Source organism: Papio anubis, chromosome 3 (genome assembly GCF_008728515.1).
Source record: "Papio anubis isolate 15944 chromosome 3, Panubis1.0, whole genome shotgun sequence".
NCBI lineage: Eukaryota > Metazoa > Chordata > Mammalia > Primates > Cercopithecidae > Papio > Papio anubis.
Genome location: NC_044978.1, coordinates 5771969 through 5789996, shown reverse-complemented (window position 1 = coordinate 5789996; position 18028 = coordinate 5771969). Strand labels below are relative to the sequence as shown.

Below are 18028 nucleotides of genomic sequence, written 5' to 3'. Positions count from 1 at the left end.
CTGTAATCCCAGCACTTTGGGAGGCTGAGGCAGGAGAATCACTTGAACCCAGGAGGTAGAGAGGTTGCAGTGAGCTAAGATTGCGCCACTGCACCCCAGCCTGGGCAACAGAGCGAGACTCCGTCTCAAACACAACACAACACAACACAACACAAAGTGCATCTGGAAAAGCCTTAGAGTTGACTTTTCTTTTACTATATTTTACAAGGAGGTGTTGTGGAGTAACGGAGGGACACCAGCACTGAGAATCAGGGGACCTCAGTGCTAGTTCTGGTTTTGCCAGTAAATCTTTGCAACCTGGGCAAGTCACCTTCCCACTTTGGGCTCTAGGATTATATTCGATCAAGTGATGATGTACTAGATGTCTTTCCGTGTCTCCTCCAGCTCTCACCTGCCCTCATTCAGTGTTCTCAATCCTATAAGAATTGACTGATCCAAAGACTTTTGAGAATTTAAGTAACAGAATAGCAATGTTCTTCACTTCATGTTCATAGTGATGCTCCCTAATACTTGTAAGAACACCAAGTGTATTTTTTTAAATATTTAGTTTTCTTGCATATATAGTGCAAGGAAATCTTACCCAATTTAATTGAAATGGTTTCTTCCACCATTACAAATATGCACTTAAACGTAGTCAATCCTGGGCTATAAAGGCCCTGAAAATGTAGGAACTTTCTGTTTTCCAAACTGCTTTTGTTGAGTTTTTAATTTGTGTCTTTTTTTTTTAAATCAATTTTATGCAACTAAGAAAGTCTAATCTGTTATTGGTGCCCAGGGGTTTTTGTTTAGAGAATTTCTCCTCTTCCCTTTATTTCTCAGTTTGCGCTAATATTCTACCCTGGGCACTATTCCAAATGTCAGGCTACTGCTAGAGCACAGATAGTCTTTTCGATAGATGCTGAGGAGGTAGTGTTAGGTGCGTTGTAAAACTCCTAGAAATGCATTTCTGATAGAATTCCAGGATTTCATGTTGGAAATGTCAGATAGTACTTTTGTGAAACAGGGAAGTTATCTATAATTTTTATAAGCACCTCTCTCTGCTTCTCTCCGTGTCCTGGTTGAGCACTCTCCATCTTGTCCACTCTCTCACAGTAGGCTTTTACCTTGCCTCAGTAATGAATTATCTTTTCCTTTGCATGAATCCTGTACCCTGTTGCCTGCATAACCTAAACATTCAGCATGAGGAACATCGCCCTTGTAGAAACCTTTAATGCCATTCTCCATGTATTTAATGTTATCTCTATCCCTGCCTGACTGACTCTTTGGCCTCGTTGCTACCAATCTCCTTCATAGAATCCCTTCAACCCAGCCATGCTGAATCTACCACCAGCCACTCTCCAAAACATCTTAGACTGTCTAACCACATCATCTCTGTTCATACTGCCTTGCTGCCTGGAAAGCCACTCTCATCTTTCCTCTTCTCACCCCTTTCCTCACCCATCCTGCGGGGCCGCCTCAGTGCCTCTTCCTTCCTGAAGCACCTCTCAGTTCCCTCCATGCTTCCTTGATGGTGCTTTTCTCATATCAGAAATAACCATCTTTCTTTATTCTCCTGGTCCTCTTTCCCTCTTTGCCTTGAATGACACAGATGCTGATGTTGAACAATGAATATAGGAGTGGTACCCATTCATCGTTACTCTGACCTCAGCCATACGCTAGGATCTCACGTGCTGTATTTTATAAGTGTGTTTTGACTCAAAAGGAGGTTTAGTGGAATATTGTCACAGACTAGGATTGTTTTCTCCCCGATTGGTGCAGTCTTGAAAAGGGGAGAGAATCTTGACACCACAGACTTCTGAGTTGTGATAGGAGGCCGAGAAGTCCCTGGGGGAAGCCGCGTCTGACCATATTGTCAGCATCGCTTCCCTCCTGGGAGCCGCCATGAACTTACAAATGTTTTTGGAGAATGGAGGTGTCATGCTTCTTTGGGAGGAGACTTACTAAGGGCCATCTAGCAAATGCCAAGTGAAATTCATTGCAAATATAAAATGGGCCATTTTCCTATCCATTAAAGACTGTTCTTTAAATTTTTTTTGATTAATTAATTTTTAGAGACAGGATCTTGCTGTCTTTCCCAGGCCTGAAGTGCAGTGGTGCAATCATAGCTCACTGCAGCCTTGAACTCCTGCCCTCAAGTGATCTTCCTGCCTCCCAAAGTGCTGGGATTACAGGCAGGAGCCACCGTGTGCCACCTTCTGAATCTGACCTTGGACCACCTCTCTTACCTCCTCTTCCTCTGCTTCCCAGTAATGAACCCTCAGCCCCAGGCAGGCCCGCCTGCCTTCTGAACCCCACCTCCCCTGCATCCACACCTCCACACCTTGTCCGTGCTTCCTGTCTGCAGGTCAATCCTCTCCTTCCTTCAGCATAGATTTAGGGTCTGCTGCTGGCTAGGCACTTGCAGGGATATATCTGCAAACGCAAAACATGCAAAAAACATCCCTGCTCACGGAGCTTATGTTATGACATATGGGCTGCGCTTTCTCTTTTCTTTCACCTGTCCAGATTCTAGAACAAGTTTGCCTTTCCCTGGAAGCCATTGCTGACTGTTTTGACCCTGGTTCTTTTCTTCAGAATTCTTGGGGGCACTGGTTACTTGTTCCTCCCCTTTGAAATACACTGCCTTGTATTTTTGCAGTTTTTATATGTGAGTATCTTACCTCCTCAAGTATATCTTAAGCTTCTTGAGGGCAGACACCATGTCATTTGTCCATGAGAGAGTGTGCACCAAGGTTCCTATACTGCATATGTACAAGACCTTAAAGATTTAAATTCCCAAACTGACCGTAGGACTTCGCAATTAGTCACCTGATAAATATTTTTAATTGATTTAATGATATGTATTGCTCTCTGCTTTTTCAAGTGGAGCAGCTCTAAGAGCATGTGAGACCATTAGTCATCAAGCATTTATTAAGATCCTCCGTGTGTCACTATGTGGCGCTACTATTTAATCTACTGCCAAGGATGCAGGCAAGTGCCAAGCACAACCTCTTCCCACACCTCATCAACTGAGCAAATCACCTCTGCGGTCCTCTGTGTGATGTTTGTAAATCTTTACTGTAACACCGAAGCTGTTACTCAAAGATGCAAGAGGCACGGGGCAAGGAGGAGCACTGCTAATGATGGCTGCGTGTGATTCTTGAGCTCATCTTGCCATCAGACACCAAGATCTAAAGCATCAGCAGACCTTTCTTGTCTTTCTTTCTTGGTGGAGGCCAATGGTGCCCATTATGAAACCCATCGTACTCTCAGTAGGGCAGCAAGATGAGCTTGTGGTGGTTTTGCCTGACCATGTATACTTTTTCCCATGGTCCTTCAATAAAAGTCTGCTGGGGGGTAGTCGTCAGGGGTCATAGATCCCAGCAGAGGCAATTCCTACGGGAGACCCCACCTGTGAACTTACCTCATTGGTCCATGTGCCAAGTAAGCAGATTGGCTTCAGTTTAAATTTAAAAATTACGATATAGGTTTTAACATTTTTTGTTTACAGTGGCTTTTTTTATTCTAATAATCAAGAGGTAGCACGTGTTGTTGAAAGAACAGACTTTCAACAGCAATGGTTGTTGAAGATGATGTAGAAAGTCTGTAGAACAGCATACATAAAAGGGTAAAAGGTAAAATTGACTTTCAGTGGCTGAAAGAACAGACTCGAGAGCCAGCTGCCTTGGGTTCAAATCCTGTCTCTGCCGTTTACCAGCTCTACGAGCTTCAGGAAAACAGTTCCCCTCTTTAGGTGGGGATCACCCCAGTACTTAACTTCCAGAGTCCTTCTGAAGATTATGTGAGTTTCTAAATACAGACATACTAGGCCCACATATAGATGAAAACATGCATGCTTGGATATTAGAAATTATGACTACATTTTTATTTGTACATTCTCATCCCTTTTCTTCGAGTATTTGGATTTTTTTTCTTTCTCCACATATTTAACCTTTCGTAGATTATAGAAGAAACTTGTGTCTTTAACTGTCAGGAAGTGGTGCAGTGACCCAGGGCTTCCCAGGAGGCTCTTACATTGCTAGGACTACAGATGTGTCTATTTAGATCTGAATTTTGTAATACATTTGTTCTGTGCGTCCATCATCGCATTCTTAAAGTGCGTGTGCTTATTAGGCACGCTGTCTGACCTCACAGTGATCAGACCAAGCCCCATAGGAGTAGGCTGGATTGCGTGAGTTTGGGTGGATTTATAAACAGCAACACAGCCACACTTAAAGAAGTTTGACAAAAGGTGAGTGACTTTGGTTGGAGGCCCTGGTGCTGGGCCCTAGGCTCTGTCTGTGGCATGGATGAGAAGCTCCTGGCTTATCAAAGAGGAGAGAAAATCATACACTAGAAAGGAAAATCAAGACCGTATTTGGTTAAATAAGTGGAGAAAGAAAAAAAAAAAACAAAGACTTGAAGAAAAGGGATGAGAACATATAATAAAAATGTAGTCATAATTTCTAATATCTAAACATGTATGTTTTCATCTATATATGGCCTATTATGTCCTTATATGCTTCTGATCAAGCATACAAGGTAAAATTGATGAGGCTGTTAAAGAGTGCAGCAGTAGCAGTTGGTGTGGAACACGTTCTCAAGGGGGTCACAGGGTGACATATAGTCCGGGACAGGAAGGACATAGTGCCACAGGGAGAACTCAGCAGGAGGATGCCACGTCATCAGAGGGAAATGGATACACCAGACCAGAGCAAAGGCGGGACCCCAGGAGGGCAGAGGATGTGAAAAGCGTCAGGCGGTTGAGGGCATGGAAGACGTTTTATTTAATAACATTCAAAGCAAGCATCTCAGTGGATCAGTAGATGAATATATAGTCTGCGTGCCTGCCAAGTGTCCCAGACTCTAGGCAACTAGAAAAGAGCTGATCTGGGCACGGGGACCCGGTTAGTGTTTGTAGCTGTCAGATGGGTGATGGCGCACAAGAGGGTTACACATTTTGTAGCCTACCAAGGACAGAATGGGTGTCACTGTGCCGGGGTGAGAAGAGACGCTGATTTGGACTCAACTCGCAGCGGGGCCTTTGCCAGAGCCTGAGCTCTGTGGGTGTAGGTTTTGGAGGACAGGCTGAATCACCGGAGTCAGGAGAGAATAGGATGCTTCCAGGATTTTAGCCTGGAGACCCACATGGGAACCCCTGTAACTCTGAGTTTCAGGGTGCCTCACCAAGAGCTTCAGTGCATTTCCCGTCTTTGCTGGCACCCTACATTTTGTGCCCCTGGTAGCTGACCTGCTGGATTCATGAGGATGTGGGAGAATTTGCTGCACAGTCATCTGCCACACACCTCTATGGGCTTCTGAGAATGGGATAATTTTTTGGTTACCTGGATCCTGAGTGGAGGCAGCAAGATGTGCCTGTTTTGATGTTACTGCGTTTGGGAGAGTTTGGCAGTAGCACTTCCACTGCCGTGGGATTCGTTTCCTTAGCCTCTCTGACTCCATTTTTCTCTGGCTTTTATGTGGCTGCTCCACTCCTTCCATTCTGTCCTCTCTCTCAAGTGCCGCCCCCGTTTTCCTCCTGAGATGTTTACGTGTTGCTTCTCGCACTCTAAATAAAGACTAAATGTTTTCTCTGCTGGCATAAGTTCCCCTGTGTGTGTGTGTCGGTGTGTAAATGCATGTCCACAGGTGAGCGTGGCACCCATAGTGCAATGAAAACGACATTTTTATGCAGATACATGGTTCATTTTCACCTTGCTGATCTTAGCGGTAGGCATTTTTAAGAAAAGACGGAGGACACAGCCACCCCCCAAATCCCATGAATCCTACTTCTCGGTGCGATTGGAGTTGTGTTGTAAGCGCAGGAGAGGCTCCTGCTGAGAGCGAGTTCCTGACATAGTGACCTCATTCCCAACGCCGCCCTCCTCGCAGCGGCAGAAGCCGCGCTGGCTGGTGCTGGGCGAGCTCCGCCGCTGCCCGGACCGCGAGCCTGACGGCTGTGTGTCGGGAATAAAGAGACCCAGGCTTGCAAAGACTTGCACGGCAACTGGAATTTATAACAAATAGCTCACTGCAGCTGAACTTTGATACAGTGTGCAGTAGAACCGCCTGTTACACACAGAAGGGAGATGCGTCCTTCGTCACAATGCAAAGCCAGCCTTAACACAAAAATAGGAAAATGTGGCAGGTCTCTGATTACGGACTGGTGAGTATATGACGCCAGATCAATTTTAATGTGTGTGTTCTCTCTTCAAGCATCTGGAGGTATGTGCCCTTTTTACCTTTTTCATGATTAAAAAATATGAGTTGGTGCTAATGCATGGGAGGGGACCTGGGCCCCTAGAGAGGAGAATGTGCCCCTCGCCACCCCTCGCCTGGGGTACATTCCGACCTCGCGTCTCCGCACTGCACAGACAAAGGAGCCTGCACAGACAAACAGAGGCTGTAGCTTTTCTTGGAGCGATGACTCATTTCAGTTCACAAAGGATTCTGGGCAGGGCAGTGAGAAGTCAGGTTGGCTGATCCATCCCTGTGACTTCACTTTGCAGAGAACAAGCAGAGGAGGAGTGACACTGCAGATTCCGAGGCATTGCAGTGGGATGTTGGCTCAGCAAGTGGCTGTGATGTATGGGATAGGCATGGAACAGGATTCCAGCTGTTCCGTGCAAATAAGATAAAAGAATGGTAAAGAGGATTCCTTTTTTTTTCCCCTCCTCAAAACGTTACCAGCAAAGTACATTCACAAAGCCTTTTTAAGGTGCCTTTTGCCAGCTTTTGAACTGAACTTGTACCAGTACCTCAAGCCCTGAATTGTAAGAAGAGCTGAGAGTTCTGGAACTCGTTTTTAAAAAGTAGATCTACGAAGGTAAAGTACCAGATTCCTGTCGTGTTCCACAGGCCCTCAGTAGCCAATCTGAAATGCTCATTTAGGATACTATGACTTGAAAGTTTACTCTTTCTTCTTATTCCAGATTCTAGGACGTCCGTTTCTGTTACTGGCTCCTTCTTGTGCTTGGATGCAACCCTCTAGCATGCACCAGGCTTTAGCGTCAACGCTACCTGGGGGATGGAGCCAGTCCAGAAAGGGTCAGGTAGGTTTCCCCTGCTTTTATTTCAAGAGTTGTGTGCAAAGGAATATGGTGAAATGTTGGCACCACCTGTGAAGAGGGTGCACGGTCCTCTGAAAAGTCTTGCTGTTGCACTCTTCCCCCAGCCTCAATCTTAGGCAGTCCAGGTCCTCCCACTGTGGGCTGCTCACCACACATGACCTCACCAGCACGGGTCATCCCAGAGCTGCTCACGGGGACGAGAAGTCCACAGCAGCAGGATTTGCCAATAGGAAATAATCAGACTGCCCCAGATTTCCCTCAGCTATATATCTGTCTCGCTCGCTGCTCTGAGGGAGACATTCAGTAAATAGTATTTGACATTTTTTCTGGGGATTTTTTTTTTTTTTTTTTTTGGTTTGGTTTGGTTTTATTTTTTGAGACAGAGTTTTGCTCTTGTTGGCCAGGCTGGAGTGCAATGTTGCAATCTCGGCTCACCGCAATCTCTGCTTCCCGGGTTCAAGCGATTCTCCTGCCTCAGCCTCCTGAGTAGCTGGGATTACAGGCATGCACCACCACGCCCGGCTAATTTTGTATTTTTAGTAGGGATGGGTTTTCTCCATGTTGGTCAGGCTGGTCTCAAACTCCCGACCTCTGTTGATCTGCCTGCCTTGGCCTCCCAAAGTGCTGGGATTATAGGCGTGAGCCACTGTGCCCGGCCTTGACATTTTTTCTTACCAATTAATATACAGTGCCTGAAATTTTGTGTACTGTTTGGCCTGTTAACCTACATGCAATGCATTAAAATCCAAGAAAGCCTGATTTATGTACCCAGGGACTGTTTCCAAGACTCACATCATATTGAAGCTGCTATTAACTACTAAGGAAGTAAGCATATTTCATCATAGTCTGCTTCAGGATTCAGATTATGACAGAGCTGTTTTCTTACAACATCCATGGGCTTTTCACACAAAAGCTTTTTAAAAAAACATGACAACAAAATGGTAAATTTTGGTCCTCAAAGGTACATTACATGCTTCATTTCCAAAGTGAGACTTGGCACATCTGAAAGCATGGCTTTACCACCTCATCACATGGATGGTTTCAGTACTGTTAAAGATATTTCTGAGAGTGGTGAATCCTGTATGTAATTGGTAAGAATTTTTAGAACATTTTTAAAGGCAGATGTTCAAGACCCCTCGAACATCTTTCTCTTCGCAGTCACATCCATCCCATAGCTCACCCTCTCACAGAAGAAAAGAAAGCATCTTTCCTTTCTTCATTGTCAGAGGTCTCTTCTTTCTGCATAGCAGTTTATATCTTCAGAGCAACGTCGAGGATGCTGAGTCAGGTTTAAAGGATGTTTGGTCAGAAAAAACACAAGCGCGGTATGTTGCAAATACAGTTCCATCATGTCCTCACACCCATCAATTCTACCCATCCTCAAAGACCTGTTCGAAATCTCTCTCCCCTGGAAAGTTCTCCCTAATCATCCCAACAAGAGGTCATTTCTAAATCCTCGAAACTCCCATTATAGAGTTAATTTTCTAGTCATTCATGTGTTTTCTTGCTGTAGCTCTTCTAAGGGTTTTGAACAGCAGTGTATATATTTCATGATTGTTTATAGATTTCACATTGTATATCTTGTATTCCCACCTAAATTGTAATCTCACTGAAGGCAGAGATCAAGATTTATGCTTTTTTCTGCTCTCTACATCTCCTAGCAGTTCCCTACACATGGAAACCTTTCAAAAAAATAGTTGAATAGGAAGAGGGAAAGTTTAAAAAGCAGGAATTTTTTTTTTTTTTTTTTTTTTTTTTTTTTTTTTAGTCATAGAGGGTTAGAATGATCTGGTTTTGCTAATTTTAAGAATCTTCGTCTTCACAGGGTATATTCAGGCTAAGGCGGACCTCAGGAGTCATGCATACCACTCTAGAAGTTGTGATGGTTCTTACCTTGAGGCAGTGTCACAGCCGGGAAAGCTGCCTTACTCTGCTTGTAAAGGACTGTTACCGTTAAGGACAAGTGAGCATGTGAGGCCCTTACATATGGACACTGATCATGGTTTACTTGAATTGTATTGGACAAGCCATCCTTAAGTTACAAGGAGTATGCGAAATTCGGGAAGTTCACGTGAAAGGCACTTTTTTGACTCCTACAGGACATTTTCCTTAGAAGAGAGCCAGAATGGTTCCTAATAATTCAAGTCATATCAGAAATTTTTTAACTTCTAGTGTCACTGATTGTTAGTACTAACACTACTTATTTAAGTGCTGAGTTTCCTCTCCCTTTCTTAGGTAGTGGATTGGCCCAGCCTAAGTTTTGAAATAGGTCAACATCCTTTGATATCCTTGTAACTCTCTATCCACACTCTTTCCCATCTCCTAGTGCCTTTTTCTCTGCAGAGTCCCTAGTGTGATGCATGTTTGCACTCTCAGCCTGGAGATGCATCCCTAATGCTATGTATTCTACATATCTGATTAAAGTGATCTGATTAAACTACTTCATACTAGTGTAAGAAAGAACTCTGCACTCTTAACCTTCCCGAAGACATTTTAGTGTTTTTAAAAAGGCTATTTTTAGGACCAAACAAATTTTCCCTTGGTAGAAAATCAAACACGGTAAATGAGTAAACTGGATAAATCTAGATGGGCTTGGGGAAGATTTTTTTTTTTTTTTTTGATGGAGTCTTTCCTTGTCGCCCAGGCTGGAGTACAGTGGCACGATCTTGGCTCACTGCAACCTCCGCCTCCCGGGTTCAAGTGATTCTCCTGCCTCAGCCTCCCGAGTAGCTGGGATTACAGGCATCTGCCACCACGCCTGGCTAATTTTTGTATTTTTAATAGAGATGGGGTTTCTCCATGTTGGCCAGGCTGGTCTTGAACTCCTGACCTGAGATGATCCACCCACCTCGGCCCCCCAAAGTGCTGGGATTACAAGCGTGAGCCACCGTGCCCAACCAGGGAAGGTATTTTTAATACTAGTTACTATTTATTAAATATGTATTAGGTCTCAGTGACAGGGTAAGCACTCAACATCCATTATCTCATTTAATCCTCTCAGTGAGTCTACAAGGTAAACATCAGTATGTATACTTTACAAAAGAAGAAATTGAAACTCAAAAAATTAAATAATTTGCCCCAAATCACACAACCAATGAGGAGCAGAACTGGGCTCTGAACCTAGACTTTTGACTACAAAGCTCATGGCCTTTACCACCATCTTGTAATGCTGAACTGAAGAGAGAAAAGTTACTTAATTGTACATGGACTTGGAAGTTTCCTCTGTGTATCTGATCTGATCCTCCATCCTTTCTTTCATGCCTCTGAATTCTTACATAGGCCTTTCATAATGACCTCCATCGCAGTTGGAAGGGGTAGGAGGGTGTTCAGTCTTAGGGGGGTTGGTAGCAGTCAATCAGTATAATTTTGTTGTAATTTGGGAACTGTCAACCTGTCCATATTTGTAGTTTATTTAATTAGGCCTTCCTGTCCTATTACAATTATATTTTACAGAAATCAGTCCCACCACTGTTGTCATCCCTAAACTGATGAAGCAGAGAATACAAAGACTGAGAAACAGCTCTGGTGATTCTCACTTAAAAGGAGGGAAAGTGAATGTGTGACCTAGAGTTGTTAGACTGATTTATAAGCTGAAGCTGGGAAATATCATCAGTGGAAATTGGAGCATCTAATGTCTAGTGTTAGGCCAGGTTATGCTGCAGAATGAACATGGAAGAGAAGTACAGGGTGGCTTAAAATAGGAATTTATGTTCTGTCCTATGTGATGCACTTAAGGAAAAGGAAGACGTCATATTACTCAGGTGCTCTTGTTGGTCAGGTGCTTTACAGAATTTCAGGAACATCTGGGAGATCTTGCTAATTGTTGTCATCTAGGACTGGTACTTCATCATCATTTTATCGCTGTTGCTAAATGGCTTTAACTTCATTCTGGTTGAAGGACTGGAGCACAAGTGGCAGCTGGTGTTGGAAAACATCTCGTAAGGTAGCAGGGCCTTGCCTCTTGTCTATGTATGTAGGACCTTTTGATTCTACATGCGTTTGAGGACCTGCCATGTAAAAGCATTCGGCTAGATTTATTCCATGTGCCTAACATATACCACCCTGGACGCAGTTGATGGGTTATAGCGGGGAGCCTTAGCAAAGGCATTAATTACGGTAGCTTCTGATTGGTCCCAGGGCTCATATTTCTATCCTACCTTTTCTGCTATGCATCTCTTGCAAATAGCTAAATGGTCCAATAAAAGTTTTAGTTGTTCCTATCAGAGATGTCAGGAATCACCTCTGGCGATGGGGAAGGTGGCTCTTGGCCAGGGCGCTCTCACCCACCCCTCCCCATGGATGGCCCCTTTCTGCCTGACGCTCTACCCTTTCTGCCTTGTCTGTCTCTGCTTATTCTGTGATAACCTTTTTACCTCTAGTCAAATCTGAGTAACAAGAGCAATAGCTAATATGACTCACAAAAGGTTGCGGACTGGGAAGATCATGAGTTTCCTCTGTAGACCAATGAGCCAATTAATTCGTCACTTCACCTAGTGGCATTAGACAGACTGATCAGCACAAAGGCTTGGGTGATGTGGGGGACGTTAACTCATTCTTTTTGGTGCCCTTAGCCACCATGGTTACTGTTGTTTAACTCTACTCCCACTAGAAGTTTCTTAGTAAGTAATAGCTAATGGACACCTGTATTTCAGTATGATTGATGGGTGTCTTCTGTTTATGCTGTCTTTTGATTAAAATGATTTACTCAAATAATAGCTTAGGAATTGGACCTGCTTTAAGATACCCATTAGGTGTTGAAGTAAAGCATTAGGAAACATTTAAAAAGTTGTTATAGAATCTCTAAATATTCTAAAATTCCTTTTCTATGCTGTTTCCTTCGTTGACTATTGCCAACAGGCTCAGCTTTCAACTTTTGAAATCAGTGGCATTTGAAACAAACCTACAGTAAACTAGTAAAAGTGCCTTTTCATTGCCAGTTTTCTTCTGAATGTCAAATACAAACATTGGAAAGTCAAGAATAGTAATCTGGTTTCAAAGGAAAGCTACTTAAAACGCAGGAGCATGTGAGGTAACAGGAGCCGTCTACTCTGCCCCACCATATGGGTGCTATGGTCTTCCAGAGAGCGCATAGAAAAGAAGTATGTGTGTGTGTGTTTTTTTTTTAGAAGAGCTTTTTAAAAAATATTGTAGTAGGCCTTCTGTTAAAAGAACCAAACAGCATTAATACATAAAATTGGGGTTAATATATTGAATTAAATTGTAAAACACAAGATTTGTCTGAGGCGCTGCATCCGAGAAGTTGTTCACTTAACTGTAACCTCAGAAAGCAGGTGATTTCCCCAAACCCAAGGGCATATAAGATAACACCTGGCAAATGAATCTGAAGAGTTTGTTGAGAGGAATAGCGTTGTGTTGTCGCCATGCCCATAGTGCATTTTACAGACATGTTTGACTATTTTTATGAGGAATCACAATATCCACTACTTGTGGTGATTTTATTGGCATCTATAATTTTAACTTGAGTGTTAATTTTGGCAGTACAGAGAACAAAAGGGGCACACATTAGTTCTGAGGAACAAAGCTGAGCAAGACTTTGAATTTAGAAAGAGAAAATGATGAAGCCTTTATTGTAAGGAAAAAAAAATTACTAGCCAGTATATGGAGCCATTTCTTTGAAAATTAAAGCCTAACTTTTTCAGATCCGATGAGTGTTAAAATAGTTTCCCCAGCATGATGGAAACAGAGCTAGACACCCGTACTATATGATGCTTTTATGCCAGAATTCTGCTGCATTGATATAGGATCATAGGATTTAGGAGCCTGAAGGAACCTTTGAAATCATTTCATCCAAACTCTCATTTTACAGATGAGGAAACAGGCACAGAGCGGATAATTGTATTTTGTTTTAAGAGACTGGATACTTATCAAAATATCTCTCAAATGCTTTTTGTATATTGGGAATTTCCCAATTATAAACTAGTACAGTTTCAGAACCGCATTTGTAAGTGAGTTGTTTTGGTACAAGAACTTCATTAATGTCAAAGATAACTCTTCAACCCAGAGAATAGATTATATTCACATTTGCAATGAAAAATAGTACCTTAAAAGGAAAACAAGATAATTCTTACGGAATGTTGGTGCTTGAAAAAAAAATTATTTAAGGAAAGCTAAGATAGAGGATGGAGGCTAGTACTTTCCAGGCTGTTTGCTGTGATGCCGTTCACCTGGGGAAATTCTGGCTTTCCTTTTCTTACACAGTTGTATGAGGATGGGTGCTTTCAGATGGGATGACATAGTTTTATGTTGGCTTCTGGAGCAGGTATCTTTTGGAAAGCTACAGATGTCACCCAGGAAGGAGAGCGTATAAACTGCTGTGAAAGTCACATCCCAGGAGCGGTGCTGGCCTCCTGCGTGTGCACAGGCTGAGGAGTTCCTGGAACCTCAGTTAATGACTGCAGAAAGTGAAAATGCCATTTATAAAGGACAGGGCTTCATTACAGTCTTTTTTATTATTATTATTATTTTTGCACAAATAGAACCGAGATAAGAACAGTTTTAGAACTTGAGTGCTTAAAGGTATTTGATGTATAATAGGAATTTGGATACTTCTTGAAAGAATGAATTATGTGAGAGAGAGTTTTTTTTGAAATAACTCCAACTAAAGTAATGGGCCAAAAGTTGGACGGGGAAAGTAGACAGAGGGATTTAAATAGTGAAAATGGATGCACTTGATAAAGCTGTTTCCTGAGGTAGGGGTGACTAGCTGTAGACAATCAAAGAGCAGGTTGGCATCTGCAGGACCTCTGCCTGTTGTCCGTTGCGCGAGTGGTTTTAGGAGTCACTAGCTCTTTCTCCTCAGTTGCACAAGAGGGATTTTCTCATACAAGCATATCATGTGTTTTTGTCTGTATGAAAACATGGGCAGTGCCCCATCAACATCAAGAATAAGATCTAAGCCTTCTTGTCAACCAGGATCTGGTTGGTCTATTTTTCTCTGTATCTCACCACCAGCCTGCCCCAGGGGAGCCTGAACCTGCCGCAGCTCCCCAGGCTCAGCTCCGCGCGCTGCCTGGTCTCAGTATGCTGCCTCCCGCGCTGCCTGGGCTGTTCTGCCTCTCCTGGAGGGGGTCCATCTTCCACGCCCCTCATCATCCACCCGGCTACTGTTTCTCTCCATGCCAGTCAGCTGACAGTGACCTCACATGAAAGCAGTGTCCATGTTTTCACTCATGCATTTTGAATGTTAAATGCTCTTAAAACAGAAGTTTCCTTACAATTGTAATCCTTTCATGTCTTTTCACATTTTAAGCTCACTTAAAAATCTATGGAATGCTTCCTTTGTCCAGGACACCGAGTTTGGTTTTATCTGAAATAGCCTAGATTTGACAAAAGTCCTCTGAGGACTGTACTTAAATGGATGTTCGTAAGAAAATAAAGCTGAACTAAAACCTATCTACTCCTTCTTTTTTAGAACAATAGGACAGAATTATAGCAGTTTAGAAAAAATTTTGTAGCTGACAAAGTGCCAGTGTGCTTTAAGATGAGTTGTTGTTATGAATGTGTTCTGAACTAATTCTAAAGACAGAAAAATCCATCCTATAAATTATAGACAAGTAAGTTATAATTCACGTTTCATGCAAAATATGGTAGTTTCTGTAGATTATGTAGATTATCATGACCAACAATATTTTAGCAGTACTTACATTCTGTTTTTTCTTCTTTGAAGAAATAAATGTGGTCCAGTAATTGGAAGAATTTTCTGGTAGCATATCTTTTTTTTTTTTTAATACTTTAAGTTCTAGGGTACATGTGCACAACGTGCAGGTTTGTTATATATGTATACATGTGCCATGTTGGTCTTAAATATGACTAGTTGGCTCATTAAGCAGGTTTATATAAGATCCACAGAAGATTATGGTAAACTTGAATAATGTTTATGTTGTGTTGAGAGACACTGGTGATTCCTTTAATACAGATCTTAAATGCGTGTTCTAAACTTCACTTAATATATAATTATTCTTTTAAAAAATTTACTCGTTTTTCTTAATTTTTAATTTCTTATTGCTATATAATAGTTGTATTATAAAGTTATTTTTCTATAGTAACTGCTGTGTTTGGAGGACTATTGCTCATGCAGTTAATTGGGGGAGTCTTAGAAATTGCATGGCTAAATTTATTCTCTTTTTGTTTGTTTGCTATTATTTAGCAAAAATATTAATAAAATTACAATCCTTTAAGATTACTAAGAAATTCCTTGGATTATAATGTTAAAAATGGATATTCATTCATTCAACAAATATTTGTTGGGTAAGCACCGCATCATTCTAGGTGCTGGGAATGTGGCATTCACGTTGCCTTCTGTCACGGAGCTTACATTCGAGTGGGTGAGACAGACAGCAAACCAGTGAACCAAACCCACACGCACACATGCAGGGAGAGAAGACAATAAACTCGGCTGTGTTGGAACGGCAGTAGACCAGACAGTCAGGTTAGGGCTTTCCGATGAGGTGCCATTTGAATTGAGACCTAAAGCATGAAAACCCAGTCTTGAAAGGTCAACCCAAGGAGCATCCCAGGCCAAGGGCACAAAAAAATACAAAGACCTCGAGTTGAGGAAATGCCTGACATGCTCAAAGAATAGAGGAGGTTGTGAGTGGCAAGTAAGGATGGAGGTGGGGAGTGGTCCTAGCATTGGGTGGACAGGTTCAGACCATGCGGGCCCTTGTAGGCCTACCAAAGAATTCAGCTTTTCTTCTAAGTGCAGTAGGCAGTCCCTGGAGGATTTTTTGCAGGGAAGTGGTGTGCTTTTTGTTTTCCTAAGAGGACCTTGGCTGCTCTGTGGAGAGGGGAGTGTTGGAGGCAGGAGGGAAGGCTGAACATCATCAAGTTATGATGGACCAGGTGAGAGATGATGGCAGTTCGAGGGAGCTCCAGGGATAGAATCCAGGGGACAGACCAGGCAGCATTAGGGTCTAGACAGCATTGCTGATGGGCTCGGGGATGGGAAAGGAGTTGAAAGTAATATATCTTAGTGCAACACAAAAATGAGATGAGGTGGCGACAGTTATTTAGAACATCCAAATTCCATTTTGTTCTACATTCTGAGTTAAAAGTTATTGCCCATATTCGTTATTATAGTGAAACTGAGCTTTTCCAAAGCAAATGCCATTCAGACACACTTAAAACATGCTGCCTCTTGGAGTTGGCTGCAATGAATGAAAAGAAATTAACCGAGAATATGGCAGTGAAACCAAACAAATTGTTTCCGCTAAATCCGTAAGGACAATCATGACCTAAACTTAAGCAGTTAATTTTGCTAATAGTCATTTCTTTTTTACAGAGAGTTCGAGTTTCTTCTTATGACCTATACAAAAATCTGGAAATAGTCCGACCTGCATTTTGGGGATCATAGTTAGTATTTTAGTATTCTTTCATCTTCTGAGATGTTCTTAGTTATATAATAGGCACACATTAGAAGGTATTAACCTCTCAAGTGATACCCAAGTCCAGAGGTTCTGGAATCTGCATTGATCCTCTCCCTCTTTGCCTGCTGATCCTACCTTCCTTTTCATCTGACTTTTAAAATCATCCCGGGTGACTTTCAGGGGCTAACTTATCACCTCTGTAAGAAAGCTGGCCTCAGTGCCCCTGTCCTATCCAGTGGAGGTGGAGTGAGAGAGAAGGAACCACAGGCCGGTGTCTCAGACTGTCTGTGCCTGAGCTGTAGGGCCTGCTGTGGGGAGGGCGGGGCCAAACAGGTGAACTTCCCAACTCCCACCTCCGCTGCAGCTCGCACCAGCACTCAGCCAATCTTTACATATTTCTTATGTATTTATTGATTTAGAGACAGGGTCTTGCTCTGTCGGCCAGGCTGGAGTGCAGTGGTGCAATCTCAGCTCACTGTAGCCTCGACCTCCCGGGCTCAAGTGATCCTCCCACCTTAGCCTCCCAAGCAGCTGGGACCACAGGCATGTGCCACCATGCCCAGCTAATTTTTGTATTTTTTGTAGAGATGGGGTCTCGTCATGTTGCCCAGGCTGGTCTCAAACTCCTGGGCTCAAACAATCAGCCTGCCTTGACTGCTAGAAATGTTGGGATTATAGGTGTGAGCCATCACGCCCAACCCACATTAGGTTTTAGAATAAGACTTTGTTTGGGCTGGGCATGGTGGCTCACACCTGTAGTGCCAGCTCTTTAAGAGGTGGCCAGACTGTAGTCCTAGCTATTTGGAAGGCTGAGGTGGGAGGATCTCTTGAGTTCAAGGTTGCAGTGAGCTATGATTGTGCCATTTCACTCCAGCCCGAGCCACAGAGCCAGACCCTGTCTTGAAACAAAACAAAACAAAACAAACAAACAAAGACAGCTTTTTTGGGGGGTAAAAAAGGATATGACAAGTCTTTTCTTTAAGATTTAAATACATTGTTCTAGGCAGTTGCAAACTTGCCCACTGAGGTGGTCCTAGCCCACATCATTCTGTCTTTTTTGAGTCACCAATATGAATTGAGGTTCACAAGCCAATGAGTGAAACTCACATCCCCCAAAATGGGCCCAAGTTCACGCTCACTCTCGCCTGCTACTGCCCCACAAAATATCACAGGAATTTTTCTGAGGGCGTCTCTTTTTGATGCCTGTGACCCATAGGCCCCAGAAATGTGTGGCTTCTGAGCTAGGTCAGTTCCTGGCTTCTGCTGATTTTTCTCTCTTCCTTCTTTTCTGGATGTGGGTGCTCCTGTCTCCCTCTGGCCACTGGGACAATGTCTTATCCTTCTCATATCCATCTTGCAGAGAGTGGAGCTACAGTAGAGCTGATGGGAGCCCCATGTGGTCCAGGGAAGGGGGGCATTGAACTGCGCTGGATTTGGGAAGGGGGTGAGGCCTGGGCCTTGGGCGCTGGAGTCCTGCTGCTTTGTCCGAGGCACCTGCTGGACTCTCCCCACACATGCTGATCTTCATCCCAGGCCCAGGTGCCTGATTTCGTCTAGCAAACCATTTCTCGTCTAGCCCATCAGAGCAGCAGG

The 18028-nt window shown here is 43.2% G+C and overlaps 1 protein-coding gene across 8 annotated transcripts in view; it reads left to right on the top strand.

Moving 5' to 3' along the window:
* Positions 1–18028, top strand: part of STOX2 (storkhead box 2) — a 233793-nt gene that overhangs the window by 192265 nt on the left and 23500 nt on the right. Inside the window, exons 1-2 of one of the 8 annotated variants that reach the window (XM_009207940.4) lie at positions 6230–6805; positions 6912–7031. The exons of 5 other annotated variants lie outside the window; for them this stretch is intronic. In XM_009207940.4, the coding sequence (XP_009206204.3) occupies positions 7007–7031 (25 nt within the window). In that variant the 5' untranslated portion in view covers positions 6230–6805; positions 6912–7006. Of the gene's footprint in view, positions 1–2111; positions 6205–6229; positions 6806–6911; positions 7032–18028 lie in introns of those variants that run through there. 2 more of the 8 variants (XM_021938967.2, XM_009207942.4) reach the window with 2 other exon arrangements.